General features: G+C 36.0%; 2 protein-coding genes across 6 annotated transcripts in view; one reads left to right on the top strand and one right to left on the bottom strand.

Moving 5' to 3' along the window:
* dnc (phosphodiesterase dunce) overlaps window positions 1-20052 on the top strand; it is a 161790-nt gene that overhangs the window by 48484 nt on the left and 93254 nt on the right. For 4 of the 5 annotated variants that reach the window (XM_068283567.1, XM_068283566.1, XM_068283565.1 and 1 more), the window contains exons 1-2: window positions 4624-4656; window positions 4792-6515. In XM_068283567.1, coding sequence (XP_068139668.1) covers window positions 4639-4656; window positions 4792-6515 — 1742 coding nt within the window. In that variant the 5' untranslated portion in view covers window positions 4624-4638. Of the gene's footprint in view, window positions 1-4623; window positions 4657-4791; window positions 6516-20052 lie in introns of those variants that run through there. The other variant, XM_068283568.1, reaches the window with a different exon arrangement.
* ng4 (new glue 4) lies at window positions 3914-4090 on the bottom strand. Its single transcript, XM_068297893.1, has one exon. The coding sequence runs from the start codon at window positions 4088-4090 to the stop codon at window positions 3914-3916; it is 177 nt and encodes a 58-aa protein (XP_068153994.1).

The following is a 20052-nucleotide window of genomic DNA, read 5'->3' as shown; positions in this document are numbered from 1 at the left end:
TGGTGGAGTTGCTGCTGCTGTTGTTGTTGTTGCCTGCCATCAATTAGAATCAATCAATCAATGTGCATAATTAAATTGCTCATTAGGCACGCCAACAACAATAATAGGAGCCACAGGCGGTCTGTCGTCTGGTCTGTGGCAGGATTTTGTTTTTCCTACATACATATGTACATTTTCCATCACGCTGGAAAATCACGCTAGCATTACCCAAGCATCCAGTGACAGTCACAAGCCACGCCTCAACAACATATGGACGCATAAACACATACACATGCATGTAAACGTGCACACTATACATGTATGCTGTATAAATAGTACAGTAAAAATTGTCTGAAGGTGACCGTGTGTGTGTGTGTGTGAACTGAATTAGTTCTAATTTATACAAATTTAAAGCAAATATTTAATTTTTTCACGGCATTTTTTTTTTTTTTTTTTTTTTGTTTATTTATTTATTTTTGAATTCCCAATTTCGTACACTTCTATTCTTTTTTTTTTGCCAACATGTTTTGTTTTTATTTTTGTATTTGTAGATTCTATCTATTTGTATTTTGGGTTTATTTTCTAAGCGTTTTTACCAGAACTTTTTCGCATTTTGATGCCTTTGTTTAATAAGATCAAAGAACAAAAGTATTTAAAAAACAAATGAATATCGTATACGACAAAACTGTGCTTCTGACTGACTATTTTTAGCATACTTTTTGGAACTCCAAATTAATTTGTTCTTAAACAGTTCTTTAAATTACCGATTCTTTGAAAAACATACATACATACACACATATTTTATAGGTAGTTGCTCTTAATACTGTTATTCGACTTGATTTGAGCCCATCAATCAATAAAATAACTCCACACGCTTGTCACACAGATAGTCGAAGAGATGGAGTTGGAGAAACAAAGGAAGAGGTTGGGAGTGAAGAGTTTAGTCGAGGCCAAAAATACCCGTACACACTCATGATTATGGAATGTGGAATACGTCTCTTGAAATTATTCCCTATCAAATTGCTATTGATTTATTAATGTTGTTGCTGCTACTCATCATTTGACATTCAACATTTCCGCAGACAGACGCATGGATACATTAATTTTGAAATTGTCTCAAATTGAAATCGATTTGTAGGTATTAAGATACAGCGTATCTGTGTAATATATCTCAAGGATCCACTCATATACTTGAGGAGATAATAAGACTAGAACTTCATTGCCTGCTTTTAGGCTTTGCATCAGTTTCTACTTATTTTGGCTTTGCTTGCTGAAAGTTCATTGGTTTCTGGTTTTGTTGTTTTGCATAGTTTCTGCCGGCAGACAACATTTGGCTTGCACACCCAAAACTATGTTGTATTATATTGAATAATTTATGACGCAACAAAACAAATTTCTTGTTTTTTTGGGGGCTTCCTCGCGTTAAACTGACTCGTAGTGGCAAGTAAATAAGCAGAAGTGTTTTTGTTTCATGCCGTTTGTTCTAAGTTTCAGTGGGTTTTAAATGCCAAGTTATTTTCACCTTGCCCTACAGCCAGCTTACTCCCTCCCTTGGGGGAAAAAAATTAAGCAGCATAAAAAAGGCAAATGAGTTTTCCTCTTCACCCAAAAACATGTTTAAATATAAAACTCTGCGGCTTCGTTTGAGGTTTCTGGCTTAACCCTTTCGTTCACTGTGGATGTGGTTTGCTAACAAGAAAAAAGGCAAGGTAAACGTATTATAAAAACATTTATTCAGTTTGCCGATCACACAAACAAACATAGTTGCAAAACTGTTGCTCTAAGAGCTTTACCTTTAATACATGTATTCACATTATACATACATTGATAGACATGAAAGAATAATTTCAACTAAAAGCAAAGAAACTGAAATCAATACGCCAATTACTTACAAAAAATTATTTTGCTATGAAGAAGTTTGATGTAATGAGTTCCTAGGATGATTTGTGGCACTGAACAAGAGGCATGCCTCGAAGTTTTTGTTTGCTGGCAATGATTAAGAAGAGGAAAACTCGTCTTGCTACATAAATCCAATAATGATCCGTAGATCTATACTAAAATGGGCAAAACGAATGGTTTCAAATTTTTGAAGGGACCAATTAAATTAGATCCTTCTTCTATATAATGTAGGGAATTTCCCAACCGTTCCAAACGAATTGCCGAATGTGTTGGACTTTGAGTGTCTCTGATCTATGTCTTACCTTGCAAATGTTTAATTTTGCTGAGACAGTCTTAAAATAAATATTTGTGATTTTTTTTAATAAATTTATTTAATACATTGTTGTATTTGCGTTCAAAAACAAAAATATATATCAGAAATTAAACAAAAGAGGACATCATCTTGGATCACGGAAAGTTGTTGATAGGCTAACCAGTTTTGGCACAGTTGCTGGTGACAACCCTCTTACGGCGGCGAATTATCCTTTTCTTCTTGTTCTTGTTCTTACAACCACATTTGCTTCCACATCCACAACCCTTTTTACATCCACACTTTCTCCGACATGCTTTAGTTATAGTTACTGTTTTGGTTTTGATTCTATTAACAGTCTTCTCTGTTGAAGAAGTAGTGTCAGTTAATGAACTGGCTGTTGTTGTTGTCGTCGTCGTCGTTGATGTTGTCGTCGAAGTCGTTGTTGTTGTTGTTGTAGTTGTGGTGGTAGTGGCGGCCGTGCCCGTCTGAGCCCATGTTCGGGCAATCAGTAGTGAAGCCAAAACAGCAAAGAGAAGAACGCAGTAATTTCTCATGGTGCTTAAAAGAAAACAGTGAAATATAATGTGGATGAATGTGTTCAATTGCCAATTCGTATCTATGTGAAGTGAAGCCACTGCTGACGGTTTTTATACTGCAGATCGATCTGATGCCTGCAGTTGATTTTTGTTTGGGCCTTTGTGCATTCAGTGGGTTTTTACCCACCCAAAAACAAATAATTTCAATACGAGTGGAAGTAAAAACAAACGTAACTGATTCGCAGACACAAGCTTTGAACGAACATGAACTTCTCAAAACAAAGGGGCTCTTAATGCCTTAGCCATTTTACTTGGCCAATTCGATGCTTTGTGCATTTGTTTTGGACAACAATTTAACAGGGCCATTTGTTTAAATATATATCTTTTCTAATATTTGCTGGATTGCAGTCCAACATGTGTCAGAATGTAAACATCCATCAAAAGATGATCAAAAACGTAAATTTAAAAAACATTTAACAAGAAAAACAGAAAAACAAGCAGTTAACAGAATTCATCCAAATGGAATATACAACAATGTCAAAAAATGAAAAGTCAAGAATAGTTGGCTATGAAATGTCAATAATATCAAGTGATGAGACAGAATGGAATGAATGGACTTAAGGACTTTTCAATAGTTAGGAGCAAAGCGGGATGATAAATAAGGCTAGCAGAACGGAACTAATCATCGATCATGATTAACAATTAGATCTTAAATTGCAAGAAGCCAAATAATAATATAATCAAAGTTGTAATGAGAAATTTTAAAATTTAACGGGTTTATGTCCTTGGCCACATAGGTGGTTGCATTTATTTCAAAGAACAGCAACAGATTTATGTTTACTTAACAAGTAAAATAATGGGAGATAAATATACAAAAATAAACTCATTCTATCAATACGCTCGTCAACGACTCAAAGACTGTACAAATATTTAACATTTAAGACCAATTATATTTCTGTTCCATAGCAGTTGGCTTCGTTTGACTTTAAATATTTACCATGCCCATAGTTGAATATAAATTCCCCCCACATTGATGGTGATGACTCACAGTCAGCTACGAACGAAGAAAAGATGGAGCTTTGCCCAAAAGTATGCAATATGCAATGAGTTATCTTTATTTCACGGTTAACAGAAACTTTCACTTAAAAAAACTATATGTATATATGTATGTACATTTGTGTGCGTTTTCACTCTCACTGGACGAAATTTACGATTCAAAGTAATCTTCTTGTTGCAGCGATGTAAACGAATCAATATAGTCCTCCGGATGGTAGTCTAAACTATTGTAGAAAATTGATGATTCCTCATAGTCCTCCGCATGATATGGCAATAGAGCGATTAGTAAAATTGGCAACAGCCAGGCCAATTTTACTATTTGCCACATTTTAGCGCGCTTACTCGATCTTAACCAAAATCTACCGTTTTGCGTAGTGTCATGCAAATGAATGTGACAAATCGCAGTTCGTTGTCTAATTAAAGAGCGTGAACCACGGCCTGGGTGGATGGCAAAGGCATTGGCAACACTATGTGGGTCAGTTTGTGCAGCTGCTCTGTGTCCATGGATGGGCTAGCAAATGTTGGGTAAATATATGTCTAACCCACATAGTGTTAACTGTAAGTTGTAGCGCTCTTTTTGGCGTGAGGAAAGAAAGAAGAAAATTAAAGACATTTCTAGAGACAGTGAGAACAAGTGGTACAATACGCATTTAAAGAACCTTCACTTAGTATATAATTAAATTAAATACGTTGACAACTTTTTTTATCATTCGATTTTCCTTTCCTTTTCATTGCAGACATTCCAAGCGACGAGTTGCACAAAGTGAATTGAAATAATGCCGGGCTAGATACATTTTAGATATGATGCGTTTGGCGAGGCTAACGCAGAGTTTGACGTTTAATAGAAATGCGAATGGCCAAAAATGCGTGGAACCTATGTCAACCAATGGCAAGGTGGATTTAGTTGTAATTGTAGTATAGGGCACTGAAAAGGGGGATTGAGAGACTGAGATGGGTCCCAAAAATTAATTAATCCCATCTCATTGTTTTGATATTTTCGTTTTTCTTTTTTATCTTTTTCAATTGCAGCAGAGTCAAAGTAGTAGCCATTCAGGCGACGGCGTTCGCTGTTGCAAAAACGGTGGACACAGTTGTTTAGCTACTACAAACGGCCTGGCAGCCAGTGGAGGTGGAGGAAGCGGTGGCGGTGGAGGTCGTGGCGAGGCAAGGGGAAATAGTGAAGAAAGTAATAGAAGGAGCAGTAGCAGCAAAAGGAAAACCAGCTGTGGAGTTGCAACAGAGATAGCCGGCGGAGATAAAGCGGCGGCGGCGGCGGCTGCGGAAAAATCGAAATTGAAATCCAAATCAAAATCGAAACCGAAATTAAAGTGTTTCGGTGGCACAGTGTTTCGCTGTTGCCTACCTTGTCGCGGGGGCAGCGGCTCAGCAGCCCCCGCCACAAGTCCGCCCCAAACGCCAAACGCGCCACAAATACCGGACGACGAAAACCACCACCAACACCAACAACACAATCGTAATCTCAATCCCAGTACCAATACCAACGCCAAAATAGAAGAAGAACGAGGTGACGATCCAAACCACCAGGAAAGGGGAGTAAAGAGTGAAGTGAATCAACACAATCGAGAAGGGAAGCAAGTGGATCAGCAGCAATTACCGGAGCCGAAATCATCTGACATTATTGATCAAAAGAAGCATTCATTGACCTCTATAACTACGCCCATTTCGTTGAAGACCCTTATAAACGACGAAGTCGACGACGTGGACGATCTTAGTGCAGCGGATATAGCGGCAGCTAAATTGGCCAGCGGTCTAGTGCCCCGTCGAGCAGAACCCGAGACATTGAGTGACGCCAGTGTATCGCCCACTTCAGGAGCAGTACAGTCGCAGGCGATCCAGCAGATTGCAGCAACAATAGCAAACGCTCCAACAGCAGCAACAACTTACCAAGCGATAGGCACCTCCAGCATTGGAACAGGAACAAGCCTTAGCAGTCTTTTAGCCTCCGTTGGCAGTAGTTATAGTTCGAATCCAATATCAACGAAAACTGCATCTGCTCCCAGTACAGGCACAACCAATAATCCACCACCACAAGCTACAAGTCAATCCTCACGTTGCAGTTGCCAACCGCAAACCTCGCCACTGCCGCACATCAAGGAGGAGGAGGAATCGGAGCAGGGTAACTCCAAACAACAACAGCATCAGCAATTGCAACAGCTGGAGCAGCAACAATCACAATCTATCATTATCTTCGAGGAGGAGCCGCCAGTGCAAACAGCAGCTCCCCTTATAGCCAACTATTGTGGCAGCTGTGAGAGTGTTCATCACTCATCCGGAACCACATCCTCATCGACAGCAGCAGCAGCTCTACCAGCAGCATCATCTACAGCGGGCACCGGCACTTCAGCATCGGAATACATTGTCAGTTCGACACCATCGCCGCGAATCAAACTCAAGTTTCGCAAACCACATAAGTCCTGCTGGTCGCGTATTGTCTTAGCGCCGATCGGGTCCACAGGGTCATCCTCGGTGGCCGGCACGGTTATTGGCAGCAATTCGAACGAAACTCTAGCCTCCAGCGGCACTTCGACAAACACAAATACCCAGAATAGCAGCAGCATCAGTGTTGCCGCCCATCAGCATCAGCGTTTGACATCATCATCGGCATCGGCCCTAGCGTCACAGCAATTGCTGCCCACTAGCAAAATGCAGGCCGAACAGGGTTCCATTGGAGATCTCCAAAAATATCATAGCAGATATCTGAAGAATAGACGACACACGTTGGCCAATGTGCGGTAAGTGGAAAGAGAAATAGTTACTTTTTGTTTATTAAACTAGAGAAATTCCACAATTGCAATGGGAGAACTTTAGAATCTATTATACGAGTTCTTATGTGAGAAAATTTAAATCAAGTGATATCTCCATCTACCCAAAGTTTCAGTTTTTTTTTGTTTTCATCTCTCTTTGGTCTATATGAGAAGCAAAAACGATATTTCAACTCTTCGTTTTCAGTTCAGGACAAGCTTAAAGCTGAACTAATACTAGAGAGACTCTTATTTACTGGGTATAAACAAAACATATTTATCAGCGCCTACCAAATGATTCTTTCAAAATATTCTTATTTAAAAAGAAAAATCTAAGCACAGTTGTTTGAACATCTGGTTTTGTTTTTTAAGAATATGGCCCTTTGTTTATCTATTCTACAAACTTCTTTATACAATTAGTTTAACTTTATAAATAATGAAATATGGAATTCATTAGAGAAATCTTGCGACCAAGTGTTATAGTATTTGAAAAGAAGTGGTTAGAATAGACGATACATTCGTGTTTTTTTTTGAAAGATGGTGAAAATCATAAAACGGAGTCACTTCAATGACTTTTTGTCGGCAGAAACCTGTTCAATTATCCACGACATCTTTATAAATTATTCAAACGATGCTTAATGCCCATTCAAAATGTTTGCTTCAGTGTCTTTGCTGCTTACCTTCTGCATCTTGCCACTTTCCAATTTTCCCCGCCAATTCCAAGAAACAAAATCACAAGCTTTCTTACTTGCTTACTAACACGCTTACGTTCTCTTCCACTCCCACAATGTGTGAGTGTGAGGAAAGAGAAGGGTTTCTGCCTTGCGGCCTACCAAAGTTTTGTCACTGAACTTTTCTAATTTGATTAAGTCGACTAACTGCAAATTGATTTCATTGTAAGTCGCTAATTGTCACTCTCCCCTTGCCCAAGTGCACCACTCGATAGTATATCCTATGCCAACTAACTTTTCAGTTAAGTTCATTTTGTAGTTTGGCTTATTGACAATGAAATGTTTAAAGCAAATTAAGCAAACATGGCTACACGTTAACCGCCCGAATGACAGAGACAGGGGCGGAGGCTAAAGCTCCGTCTTGATGTATTTTTGGGGTCTGAAAAATAAATGAAAACAAAACCAAATATGAGTTAGTTCAAAAATTTCAAAGAAAAATTAAAACCATCTGTGCAAATGTGACCAAAATAATAAAAGCATTTATTTACTTTTTGCCAATTTAAATTATGTTTCGTTTGTTGTTCTCCTTTCTTTGGGCTTTTGATTATTTCTGTTTTACCTTCAATTTCGTATGGATTGCTTTCTGACTCTTTGTTGAAGGCCAAAAGATGGGCCGAGTTCATGGATAATACCAAAAACAACTAGAGACACAAGTGTAAACATCTCACCTAGCTATGGCTGCTTTTTTTAACTTTACATATCTGGTATAACTTTTCATGGCACCAGACGTCCACAATATGAATATTTGGACTCTGAATTGTCTTTGAGTCCAAGTCAGCAGTAGACAAAGACTAGGCGATTTTATTAAAAGCATTGCACAAACATGTTTAATGCAATTACCAAATAGTCCTTACAACCGAATCTCAACATAAAGAGCTTATCAAAAAAGAGGTCAATGCATCTTTGATCTTCAGAATTTAATCACATTACCTAACTTAATGCTGTGTTTTTGATTAACTAAAATTAGCAATGTTTTTCAAGTTATGGATTTATTCAAAATTAAATAACGAAGAATTTAGATTAGAGATTATGGGTATTTATCAAGTTGTCCTCTGACAGATTCGTCTGCTGTATGAAAGCACAAAATCCAATTTTGTTTTTTTTTTTTTTTTTTTTTTTTGGTATTTAAATTAATAGATGGTGGTTACCAAATACTTTTAACTTTAAATCACAGTAAAAAATGCATTGTTTGTGTATGCTCCAGAAAGTATGCCACATTATTTTTATTTCGTTTGAATATGTATAAAGTTTCTTTTCATTCATTTCGTTATGCTTTAATTATTCAAGAGAAAACACAAACCAAATAAAAGAAAGGAAAAATTAAATTTTAAAGTTTAACCCCGCCTGCCACGACGCTTATTTGCGGAGCGCTTGTTGTTGTTGCTGGTGCGACGAGCATTCGAACCTCTTCTGCTGCCTTGTTTTGCTTTTCTGGTTTTCTTCGCTGCTGAAGATTGTTTTGTTTTTTTAGCTCTAGAATTCTTAGTGTTAGAACGGCGACTTTTATTTCCACGCTTAGCGTTACTTTTGGGAGATGAACTTGGAGAGGGAGAATTATCGGCAGCATCATCACCCGAATCGTCAGTTTCAGAAGTACTGCCAGGCCCTGAGGAGGAGTCGGCGTCGGTTGCTTCAGCAGCATCTGATTCATCTTCAATGTTAGAAGTTGAATCTCCCGTTTCGATTTCGTTAGCTTCGTTTTCATCGCTTTCTGCGCTCTGTGCCCAAACAAGAGACATACAGAGACCCAAGCAGAAGCCGATCAGCAGTAGCTTTCCGTTGTTGAACTTCATTTTTCTTTTTTTAATTTGTTGAATTTGCTTTCTGTTTTTCGTCCACGAGCTCTACACAGATAATCCAAATAATTTTGTGACAACCTTTCAAAGGTGGCGGCCTTGTTTTATAGCAAACGACAACATTTTAAAGTATCCAAAAAACGAAGAAAATAAAGACAAAACACTTATTTACCAAAGCTGCGAAAAAGCAAGCGACAAACAAATGTTATACAAATTAGGAACAATGTATGTGTTCATTTTATTATTTGGGTTGTACAAAACACAAGGGTTCGGGCTTGGGTTCGTGTCTATGTGTGACTCATTGGAAATTATTCATGCATATAGACAGATAATTAAAGTCATTCAAACAGACGGAGAAAGAAACTTTAAAATAAAATAACCGTACAATGCTAGATTGATATTTCAACACAAAACCATTTACTTATTTTGATTTAGTTGAAATAGGTCGTTTGCAATTTATAGATCAAGTATGGATAGAATAAGTGCGATCGAAATACCTTCTGATGCCTGCGGAAGTTTGCCGCATCCTTCTCATCCAGTTCCCTGCCCCCATAATTTCGAAAGGGGAAATGGATATTCTTAGAATTTCATAATTTTACTAGTTCTTTAGCTAAAATCTCACTTCTTTGGGAGAAAATTCCCCCAGGGGAACCGCCACACCTTCGCCTCCATTTATTATGTTTCAAAGTTTTATTTTACGGCAATCCTTTCTTAGTTACTCTTTCGCCACTTCTCATTTCACCGCAACAAACAATAGAGGCCAAGAAACACAAGTATAAAGAGAAATGGAAATTAACTTTCGCATCGTTTCTATCGTCATTCATTCATTCATGCAAAGACTTATGACAATATATAATATGCGATTCTGAAATGTAATATTCTTGGACAATTTGATTTACATAATCAACAATGAAGGCAAGCCGAATCAGCTGTTGCTCTCTATAATTGAGGCACCCAAGCAATCGACCATGTCATCAATAGGCATCTTCCTAATCCACGTCTACTTGCCTTCAAATTTCCCCGCCTCACTGATCCAACTCTTTTTGTCACAGATTTCCGATAAGCTGCTTTTTGTGCTGCTCCTGCTTTTGCCAGGACAATAATTCACGCCTGAATGGACCAGCATGGTTATATTGGTAGTCATTGAACTTCAGCTAAAATGTGCGCGTGTGTTCGTGTATCCTATCTACATGACAAATGCTAAAAGTAGACAATTTCTCTTCCAATATTCTAACAGAATTTATTAATAGCCTTTCCCCCCAAAAATAACTTCCAATTAATCAATAATTCAATGCCCATTAACATAAACATTTTTGTGGTGTCCAACTGAGTTTGCATAATTCTTATGACTATGATTTTATAATATAAAAAAGATATGAAATAATGGTAAAAATTTAAATAATTACTAACTGTTCAATATGTTCACATATCTAAATAAATACTTCTACCCTACACATGGATATTCTTAATCCACATTAAACACCCAGGTTACGAGACTCACATATATTTTTATGAATTTCCAAAAGTTCAAAAGGGACTGCGGTCGAGATGTCCTCGGAGCCTGAATCTGAGTCTCGCTACAACTGCATGAACTTCATAGAAAAGAACTTGGGTAAATAAAGCCCCACGAATCAGATTTGCCATGAACCTACGACACACAGAACTCTTGCCTTGCTTTACCAAATGGTGGATTGTACGGCTATTATTGGTATTTGGTATGACTTAAATCTATTTTAATATCAATTCGCAATGTGTGTTTGATTCGCTCAAGCTAGAAAGTCAAAAGATTCATCGGGAAAAAGTTTATTGTTACCTAAGAACAGAACCATCGTAAATACATCCAAACAAGCAAGACCCTTTAGCTTTGTGAAAAAGCTTTTTGCGTCGCTCCGTTGAGCTTTATGTGCAAGTTGTTTGTGGCAGCTTTAGCTAAGTTTCAGACATGATGTGCACCCGGATAACAGGTCGTATAAGCTATATAAAAGTTTCACTCGCCATTTCGTTGTTTTGTTTTTGGGTTGCTTTCACGTTGGTGTATACGGAAATTGCAATTATTAAGTAGCATTTTATGCAGCCGGATGCAAAATATAAAGGTTACACAGCATGCCTGCAACTGACAACTTATGTTGCTTGGCCGGGTCGGTTGATGAGGCCTGGTTGATAGGGAGACCAGAAAATAGAAATAAAATATAACAAAATGTAAGACTCTATACATACATATTGTAAAGGCCAATCAGGATATTTGAAATCTCTTTACCTAGCTTTCCTGTTAGTAGCTGAAGCTGAAAGCGGGCTGTTACAGGCAGTGCTTGGTTGACAGCTGCCAAAAACTTGGCTGGGTAATTGTGAGATGAGGTTTCGTCTTCAGGTTAAAAAAAATGTACTTTAGTCATTTCTACTCTAGTTCATTTTTATAAGCTAGCTTATGGAAGTCGAATAAATTTAATATTCCCACTGAAAACACCTAAACGTCAAGTCACAACAATCTTCTGGTTGCTTTGGACAATCAAACAAGTAGTTAGGAGTTGCGGAACTACCGATATTCGGGTTTACACCAATAACCTAATTGACCTTATTAAACACTTTAAACGAACTCCTAGGCAATTGAATGGAAAGTTGATATGAGGACATGTCCTAAATTAAAATTTTTAACTGATTTCACAATCAATCAATAACGATCTCTTTTTCTTCTCCCATCTTTTACTCTCGTTACAGGTAAGTGCAATCTATTCCATAATAAATATATGTACTACCAACTATGCGCATTTTGTGAGGAGCAGGCGTAAGTAAGGATATATTTATATTTCTATGAATCAATACTGGCCAGGCATGACCTTGTCTAAGGAGCACATTTTATTTTATTATTTCGATTGAAAAGTGACATTTTTTTTAATAACGTTTAAACACACTGCATAGACTGCATTTAATTAGCAGTTTGATCATGGGCAACGAACGCCTTTACTGATGCGATGAAATTTACTCTTGGGTATCTAAGTATTGGATTGGTGGAACTAAAACGGGGCTATATTAGGACAAGGGATGTGAGTCCCGGGTCCTGAGCTTAATAAGCTTTGCCTTTACGCCATACCTGGTCGCAATTTAAACAATCTTATCAGATTAAGCTTTAGTTTTCTCGCGGGTGATGGAAAAAATAGAAAATAAGAGAGTTTTCTGCTCTCAACCCATGTTCAATCAATTTGACAGACATTACCCCTGTGTCCTGCTCCACGATGCCTTCTTTCTCTGTTTGTGTAATGTAATTATATTAGCAATATGATAGCGCAGAGTTCCATTCATTCGCCCATCCTTTGAGTGAACAAGTCAGTTCAGACAAGTATGATCCAGCAAACATAAATATGTATCTAATTAAGTGATTTTTAATCGGCTGCAATGAGTTTGATTTAGAAGTTAATTAATTAGTGAATTTTCAATGGACACAAAATTAATGTCAGGTCTCACTATGAAAAATTGTTCTTATATGACAATAGTCAATAGTTGTTTCGTTGTAGTGTTTTCTCCACATTTTTGCTTTTTATTATCTCTTGCCTTCATCTGTCTATCCTTCACACGGTAGTCAAACGTTTTTAGTTTGGCCAGCCAATAAAAAACTAATTAAATTTACATACATATACATATGTATATATGTGCATGATAATCATTGGAATGCCATGACAAAGAAAATTTTCTTTGTGGATTAATTTCCAATATCATGAAGTAAATTGTAAGTTCTGTCTTTGTGAATATACAGTGTCACATTGCTAACATTGTTAGTTTAATTAAGTAAAATAAAAAACTAGACAAATATACTACAGAGAGCATGTAAACCAACAACGGAGAAGAAAAAAAAAACACTTGCACAAATCCAATTGCAAAACTTTACAAATAAAATAAACAATGACAGAAACGAGTGCTGTAAATTGTCATACAGCTTGTTCTAGTTCCCATTCTGTGTCTATCTCCCTTACTCTCTATGTGGTCCCCAAAGTGCACAGGCTGTGTTGATAAATGTTTGCTAATTTTGTTAATCATACGCCGCGTTGCACAAGTCCCCCATGAAGCACCACACTGATGGCACGCAGTGAAATGAGTGTGGGACGAGAATAGGAGCGTGGAAAGTGAAAAATAGAAATAGAAATAGAGAAAGAGTGACAGAGATAGTTAGTAAGTGATAAATGCAATTGTTGTCTCTGCAAATTCTATGACTAATGATTACCATTTTGGGAGTTTAAAGTTGGCCATAATCAGCAGAAGCATCAACACCATGCCATGATGCTGCAAAACTGACCAGAAAAGTCAGTCAGTCAATCAGTCAACTAGCGAACATGTTCATTACAGTGTGACAAAGTTACTTTAACCTGTAATAAAAACAAAATTTCAATAAATTTCTTTTTGACTTGAAAAATTTTTTAAAAAATGTTAAAAAACTTATATAAAATTATGGAGATGTTCTTTACTTGGCTCAAATATTTCTAAACTGCTCCCTACACAAATTGGCAATATTTTAGTGTGATTTTACTCATTCCTTCTCAACTAGAAACTAGAACTAAAAATCGCAAATTAGCGCTTTAACGATTAAGTTAAAACGCTCCCATTAAATAGGGATGTTTTGCATTATTTAATGCATTATGAGCGAGGTATACTTTTTCATGAGTATTGCTCCACTGTATGACAACTCGACGCTCTTCCAACATCAAACATGTCCGGCTTTGGTCTTCGAGCTTCGAACTTGCAACCGTTGAATGCCTAACGGAAATCATTTTTAAATTCAGTCGAAAAACGAGCGTCTAGCGTGAATGTTTAGTGGCAGCAGTTCCATCAGCAGCAGCAGCAGCAGCAGTGGCAGCAGCAGCGGCTAGCAGCTAAAAGAATAACCAAACAGCAAACCGAAAACAAATAACAACAACAACAACCTCAGAAAGTTAGTTGGCCAAGTTAAGAAGCAAAAATAAAGAAATAAACAGCAAGCACGTGTCTTTATCGAAACGACAAATCAAAGGAATTAACATCTTAACTCACCAACCCATTCTTTCCTCCACTATCAAACTTCTTTGTGTTCTCCCGTTTTCCTTTCCCACCCCCTGCACCAAAAAGAAGCATTCTGCTCTATGGTGGAAATGTGTGAGTGAGTGTGTGGTGTGTGTGAGTGTCTGTGTTTTTGTTACCTATTTTTTTCAAGTGTATGCACTTTGTCGCGTGTTAAGTGCCAAAGGTGCTTCAAACCAGAAAAAACGCAAGCAAAATGTATTGCCAAATAAAAAAAAAAAAAAAAAAAAAAAAAACGCCTCAAGAGAAAAAAATATTAATACAAAAAAATAAATGGGGCAAAATATGGAGAGAGATTTTCCCTGAAAATACATAACATCAAAGTGCACAATTTGTGAATTAAAAGCAAACAAAGTGAAATAGTAAACTGTAGAAACTTGTTGCAGGGCATCAGCAACACGACCAACTAACTAACCAATCAACCAACAAACAAAAAACACACAAACGCAAAAGCCTGACTTTTTTTACCATACTTGGTTCAGATCCATGTCGCGGGGGAGTAAACTCGACTGTAAAATGAGCCGAGGCGCAAAAATAACATCTGTGATTAATATTATAATCTATTTGTTTGGATCTATCACAAAACCATAAATGGACCATGTTAATTGATGGGGCTGGAGGGAAATTGAAAGAGTAATACATTATTGAAACTGAATGAAATGAAATATGAAATGAGAATAAGAATCAAGGAAGGTTTCAAAATAATTAATAGTGGCCAAATTGACTTAAGATGATTAGAAATGTTAGATTGCATAATATCGACCATTGTGGGGTGAAAAGCACTCTTGTTGATCACGATGGACGTTCTCTCAGACGCACGTATGAAGATGCCATAATAGAAATTCGGTTAACCGATACCAAGATTACTTTTAAACGCTTTTAAAAAAGTTAGTTAGTTAAACTTGTAATAATCATTTTGCTAACTGATTGCGAACTTGTTAATTAAACAGTTTTTCCCAGACTTACAAAATCTGGGAGTGCAATTTAATTTCTATCCAAGTAAAACTAACCACACCCCCTCAGCCATTCTCCACTCGTGTTTAAGCAGCAGTTGAAAATCCGTAAAATTGCATTTTCAGATTTATTCTCCTTTGCACCCTGCTGCTTACCATTTGTCGTTCGCCACTTTCTTGTGGAGAAGCTGGCTAATTCAAACTTTTCTTTTTCTCACAGCTTTTGCCATTCCTCACAGCTTATAAAGTTGCAGGCAATGAAAATTAAGACTGGTGTTTTTTCCATCCATTATTCAAATAACTCCCACTACTTTTATTATTATTATTATTTCTTTTGTTTTCTCCATTTGTTTTTTTTTTTCTTTAGTTCATTTCTTGGCCAAACAAACTTGATCAAAATAACTTAGCAACAGACCCTCCCCTTTGCCTTCACTTTGCTGCCACAATCGTGATGATGATTCAATTCAAATCAAGAATCGAAATTGTTACTTCAGTTCATTTTACTATCATAAAGCACTAACATGAAACGTCAACAATTAGCGTCATAAAGTCATAAAAATAAAAGCAAAAGCAGCAAGCCAAATTGAAAAAGAAATAATGATAATTCATAAATAAGTAAATAAAATAAAAAAAAAAAAAAAAACCCCCCCTTCCCCCCCCCAAACAAAAAAAAAATTTTTTTTTTTTTTTTTTTTTTTTTTTTTTTTTTTTTTTTTTTTTTTTTTTTTGGCAGCAATCAAAAATTATATTAACAACAATGATCCAAGAAAAATGAACACGTTTTTTAACAGTGTAACCATATGTTTGTATGTATATGTATGGCATTTTTAATAGTCGTTTTTAGAATGATTCTTTATTTCAAATTATTATTTTGCTTAAGCTAAGTTTACATACATATTCTTATGCTGCGACTTATGCGACAGCTACAAAAGAGAGGGAGAGTGTCAGTACATACATACATACATACTGTTGGAGCGCTTGCATCAAAGTGCTTGGTCAGCGTTCACACGCTGGCCTGGCTCTAGCTCATGTTACGCTTGTGCATACATTGCTTATGTGAATATATGTATGTGCATATACAAATGTACATACATATATGATCATGCTTAGCTGTAGATTTATGTGAATATGTTTATGTACATACATCAATGTATATATATATAAACATATTCAAGTGCACAATTATATTTTAGTGCGTATATGTTTAATTGTTTATACTTGCAACAGAGTGTTACAAGTTGAGCTCATTGTACTGAATGATTATTTGCATGAATATACTACACCTCCCCTTTTTAGAGAATAACGTAATATTATGGAGTTATTAATAATCATATTAATTAATTATAATTAAAGGTAAAATATGGGTAAGGTAAATGTGTATATTAGGAAAAAATTTTTTTTTGTGTTTTTAGATTGTGTATGCTTAGACAAATTTTCTTTCTCTCTTTTCTTTTCGAAATCATATGAATATATTTTTGATAATAGATGAATCCATAAAAAAAATTTTATAAACATATATATATATATATTTTTTTTAATTAACTTTTGATATTATATATTTATTTTATCATTTTTTTTTTAATCTATCTTTATGTACTTTTTGTATCCTACCTTTATTGTTTCTAATTTTTATATTGTTATTTTTACCTATTTCTACAACATCGAAGGGTCCTAAATACACTGAATCAAGCTTATGACCAGTTTCGTTTTTTAAGAAAACCTTGTCTCCTATTTCTATTTTAAAATCCGATACTTTTTTATCATTTATTTCTTTTTGCTTAATTTTATTGTTTTCTAAAATTATTCTAGCTCTTTTATACGCGTTTTCTAATCTAAACTTAACTTCCTTAGAATAGTCTTCTATATTATATATTGGATCTATAGTATTAACGCTATTAAATTGAATTGGTAGGTTACTTTGTCTACCAAATACAAGTTCATATGGACAATAATTGTGTGTTACTGATGGTGTTGTGTTAAAACAATACACGAAATACTGTAACCATATGTCCCAATCAGTTTTATCTACTGAAATATATGAACGAATGTACTCGTTGAAGGTCCTATGACTTCTTTCAACGGTACCTAATGTCTGGTGATGGTGTGCTGTAGATGTTATGTTATCTATTTTCAAATATTTGCACAGCTCAGTAATAATGGAATTTTTATATTCTGTTCCCATGTCCGTAATGAACGTCTTCATTGGACCGTACTTCAGAATAAAAGATTCGAATATGGCTTTTGCTACAGTTGTTGCACTTTTGTTTGCAACAGGAACTGCTACTAAATACTTTGTCAGGTCACATATTAATGTGATTGCGTATTCATTCCCATTTTCCGAATGTGGTAGTGGACCGATCGTGTCTACTATCACTCTGTCAAAAGCATATAGTGGTGTTTCGGTTATAATCATAGGTGATCTTGTATGTTTTGTCGTTTTCGACGTCAGGCATTTTTGACATTTATTAATGTACTTTTTTACACACTTAGTCATGTTTTTCCAATAATATCGTCTCTTTATTTTTGTAATTGTTTTATTTATGCCTGTATGACCTCCTTGAATGGGATCGTCATGGAATGTAGACAATATAGCTTCTTTTTCTTTCTTATTATTTACTTGGGTCACCGGCTTGAGTAGCGCTACTCTTAAAAATTGTAAAATTCTATTGCCCATATTTTTGAAAGATTCTATTGAAATAGTTTCAAAGATCTTTTCGCTCGGTGCCACTTTGACTTTGGTGATACTAAGTATACCGGCTTCTTTTTCGAGCCTTTGAAAAAACTGACCTAAGTCGAGAATTCCATTGGTATACATATCGCAAATGTCAATTCTTGCTATAACTTTCTTGCCATGTTTGAATGTGGTCGAGGAATCAGTTATTCGCAAGGTCACTACTTTTCGTACTTCGTCATTTACTATAACGTCATATACGTTGGGCTCGGAAGCTTTTTCAAGATTTTGCCTTGGCAATAGTTCTTGTTTATTTTCTGCGCAGAAATTGTTTTGTCTACTTTGGTACCTGGTAGTGACTTTCAGGATTTTTTTGTTCATGTCAATTAGATCGGATATTGTTATCCTTGATAGGGCGTCTGCCACAAAGTTATCTTTACCTCTCAAATACTCTACTGTAAAGTCGTACTCTTCCAATTCTAGCCGCATGCGTGTCAGTTTTGAACTCGGGTTGACCATGGAGAACAAATATGTTAATGGTCTATGGTCTGTTCGCACTGTGAAATGTTTTCCATATATATATGGTCGAAAATATGTTATTGCCCAGTGTATTGCTGCTAGCTCTTGTTCTGTAGTACTCTTGTTGCTTTCACCTTTAGTGAATGCTCTTGATGCATATGAAACTGGAAGCTGGAGTCCATTATAGTTTTGTGTTAAAACTGCTCCACATGCTTGTTTGCTTGCATCTGTGATTATGCAAAATTCTTTGCTAAAATCCGGATACTGCAATAGATTAGGTTGAACGAGCTTTTCTTTTAAGTATTGGAATGCATTTTCGCATTCTGCTGTCCATTCGAATGGAACATTCTTTTTACATAATCTTGTTATGTGCCGGGAATATTCGGCGAAATTTTTTATGAAACGTCTATAGTAATTGCAAAATGCAACGAAACGTCTAGCACTATCTGCATCATGTGGGACTGGATAATTCTTGATGACGTCAAATTTTGTGTCGTCTGGCAAGATTCCTTTATCTGTGCATTTGTGACCTAGGAATGTCACCTCATGCATAAAGAATGAACATTTTTCTGGATGCAGTTTTAGATTATTTTTTCTGCAGAGTTTAAAAACATCTACTAAATTTTTAATCATATGTTGTTCAGAACAACCAATAACGATTAAGTCATCCATATAGAGGAAAGCTTGACTTGGCTCAAGCCCCGAGAATGCTATTGTCATCATTCTCTGAAATGAATTAGGTGCTATTTTTAGACCGAAAGGTAATCGTGTAAAACGATATGAGCCATTGCTTGTTGAAAAAGACGTTATATCTCTTGATTTTTCTTCTAGTTCAATTTGATGAAAACCTGACATTAAGTCAAGGCAAGAAAAATATTTTGCTCTTCCCAATTGATCAAGAATATCATCAATTCTGGGGAGCGGAAACTTATCTGACAGCAATTTTTTGTTTATTTGACGATAGTCAATTACTAATCGCCAGTTTTTTTCTTTAGATCCCGAAAGTGTTTTCTTTGGGACTAGCAAGAGTGGGCTATTATAAGGTGAAATCGATGGTTCAACAATATTTTGTTCAATTAACTTTTCTACTTGTTTTTTAATTTCTTCGGTTTGGCTATGCGGACATCGATAGTTTTTTACATATACTGGCTCTTCGTCCTTAAGTCTCAATTTTTGTTTATAAAAGTTGTTGGTTGTGATTGGTTCGGTTTCAAGTCCGAACACATCACTATAATCGGTGAATATTTCCATAAGTTGCTTTTTGAACATGATTGGAAAATTTTTCTTTAGTTTACTAATAACAGACTCTGTTCTATTGTTATTTGAAGTTTGAACCACATCGTATTTTGAGAGCGGTTCGAATTTTATTTTATTAATGCCTACTAGTTGGCATTTATCTGTCGTATTTAAAAATCGGACAAAAATATTTTTGGTTTGGGCAATAGTGTTTGCAATATAAACACCATGCTTGATTTCTTGATTTGGGATGAAAATGCTTTCTTCCTCTGAAGACAAATCTATTTTGCGTATCACTTGGGATCTCGCTGGCAGAAGTGTTGAATTATTACCAGAACTAAATGTTATCGGTACATTAATGGGATACGTTAGGTTTGAAGGTCTGATTATAAACCAATCCTCTGAAGTATTATAATCTAATTGTCAATTAAAAGTCTTTATAAAATCTAGTCCTATTATTCCATCGCAAGGGATTGCAAAATCTGAATGTAATAAATGAAATTTATATGGAATAATGTATTTCCCTGTTTGTAATTCAATTGAGGCTAGTCCTTTGGAGTTAATTACTCCTTCACCTAT

Source organism: Drosophila tropicalis, unplaced genomic scaffold, assembly GCF_018151085.1.
Source record: "Drosophila tropicalis isolate 14030-0801.00 unplaced genomic scaffold, ASM1815108v1 contig_158, whole genome shotgun sequence".
NCBI lineage: Eukaryota > Metazoa > Arthropoda > Insecta > Diptera > Drosophilidae > Drosophila > Drosophila tropicalis.
This window is presented reverse-complemented; position numbering and strand designations above follow the sequence as displayed.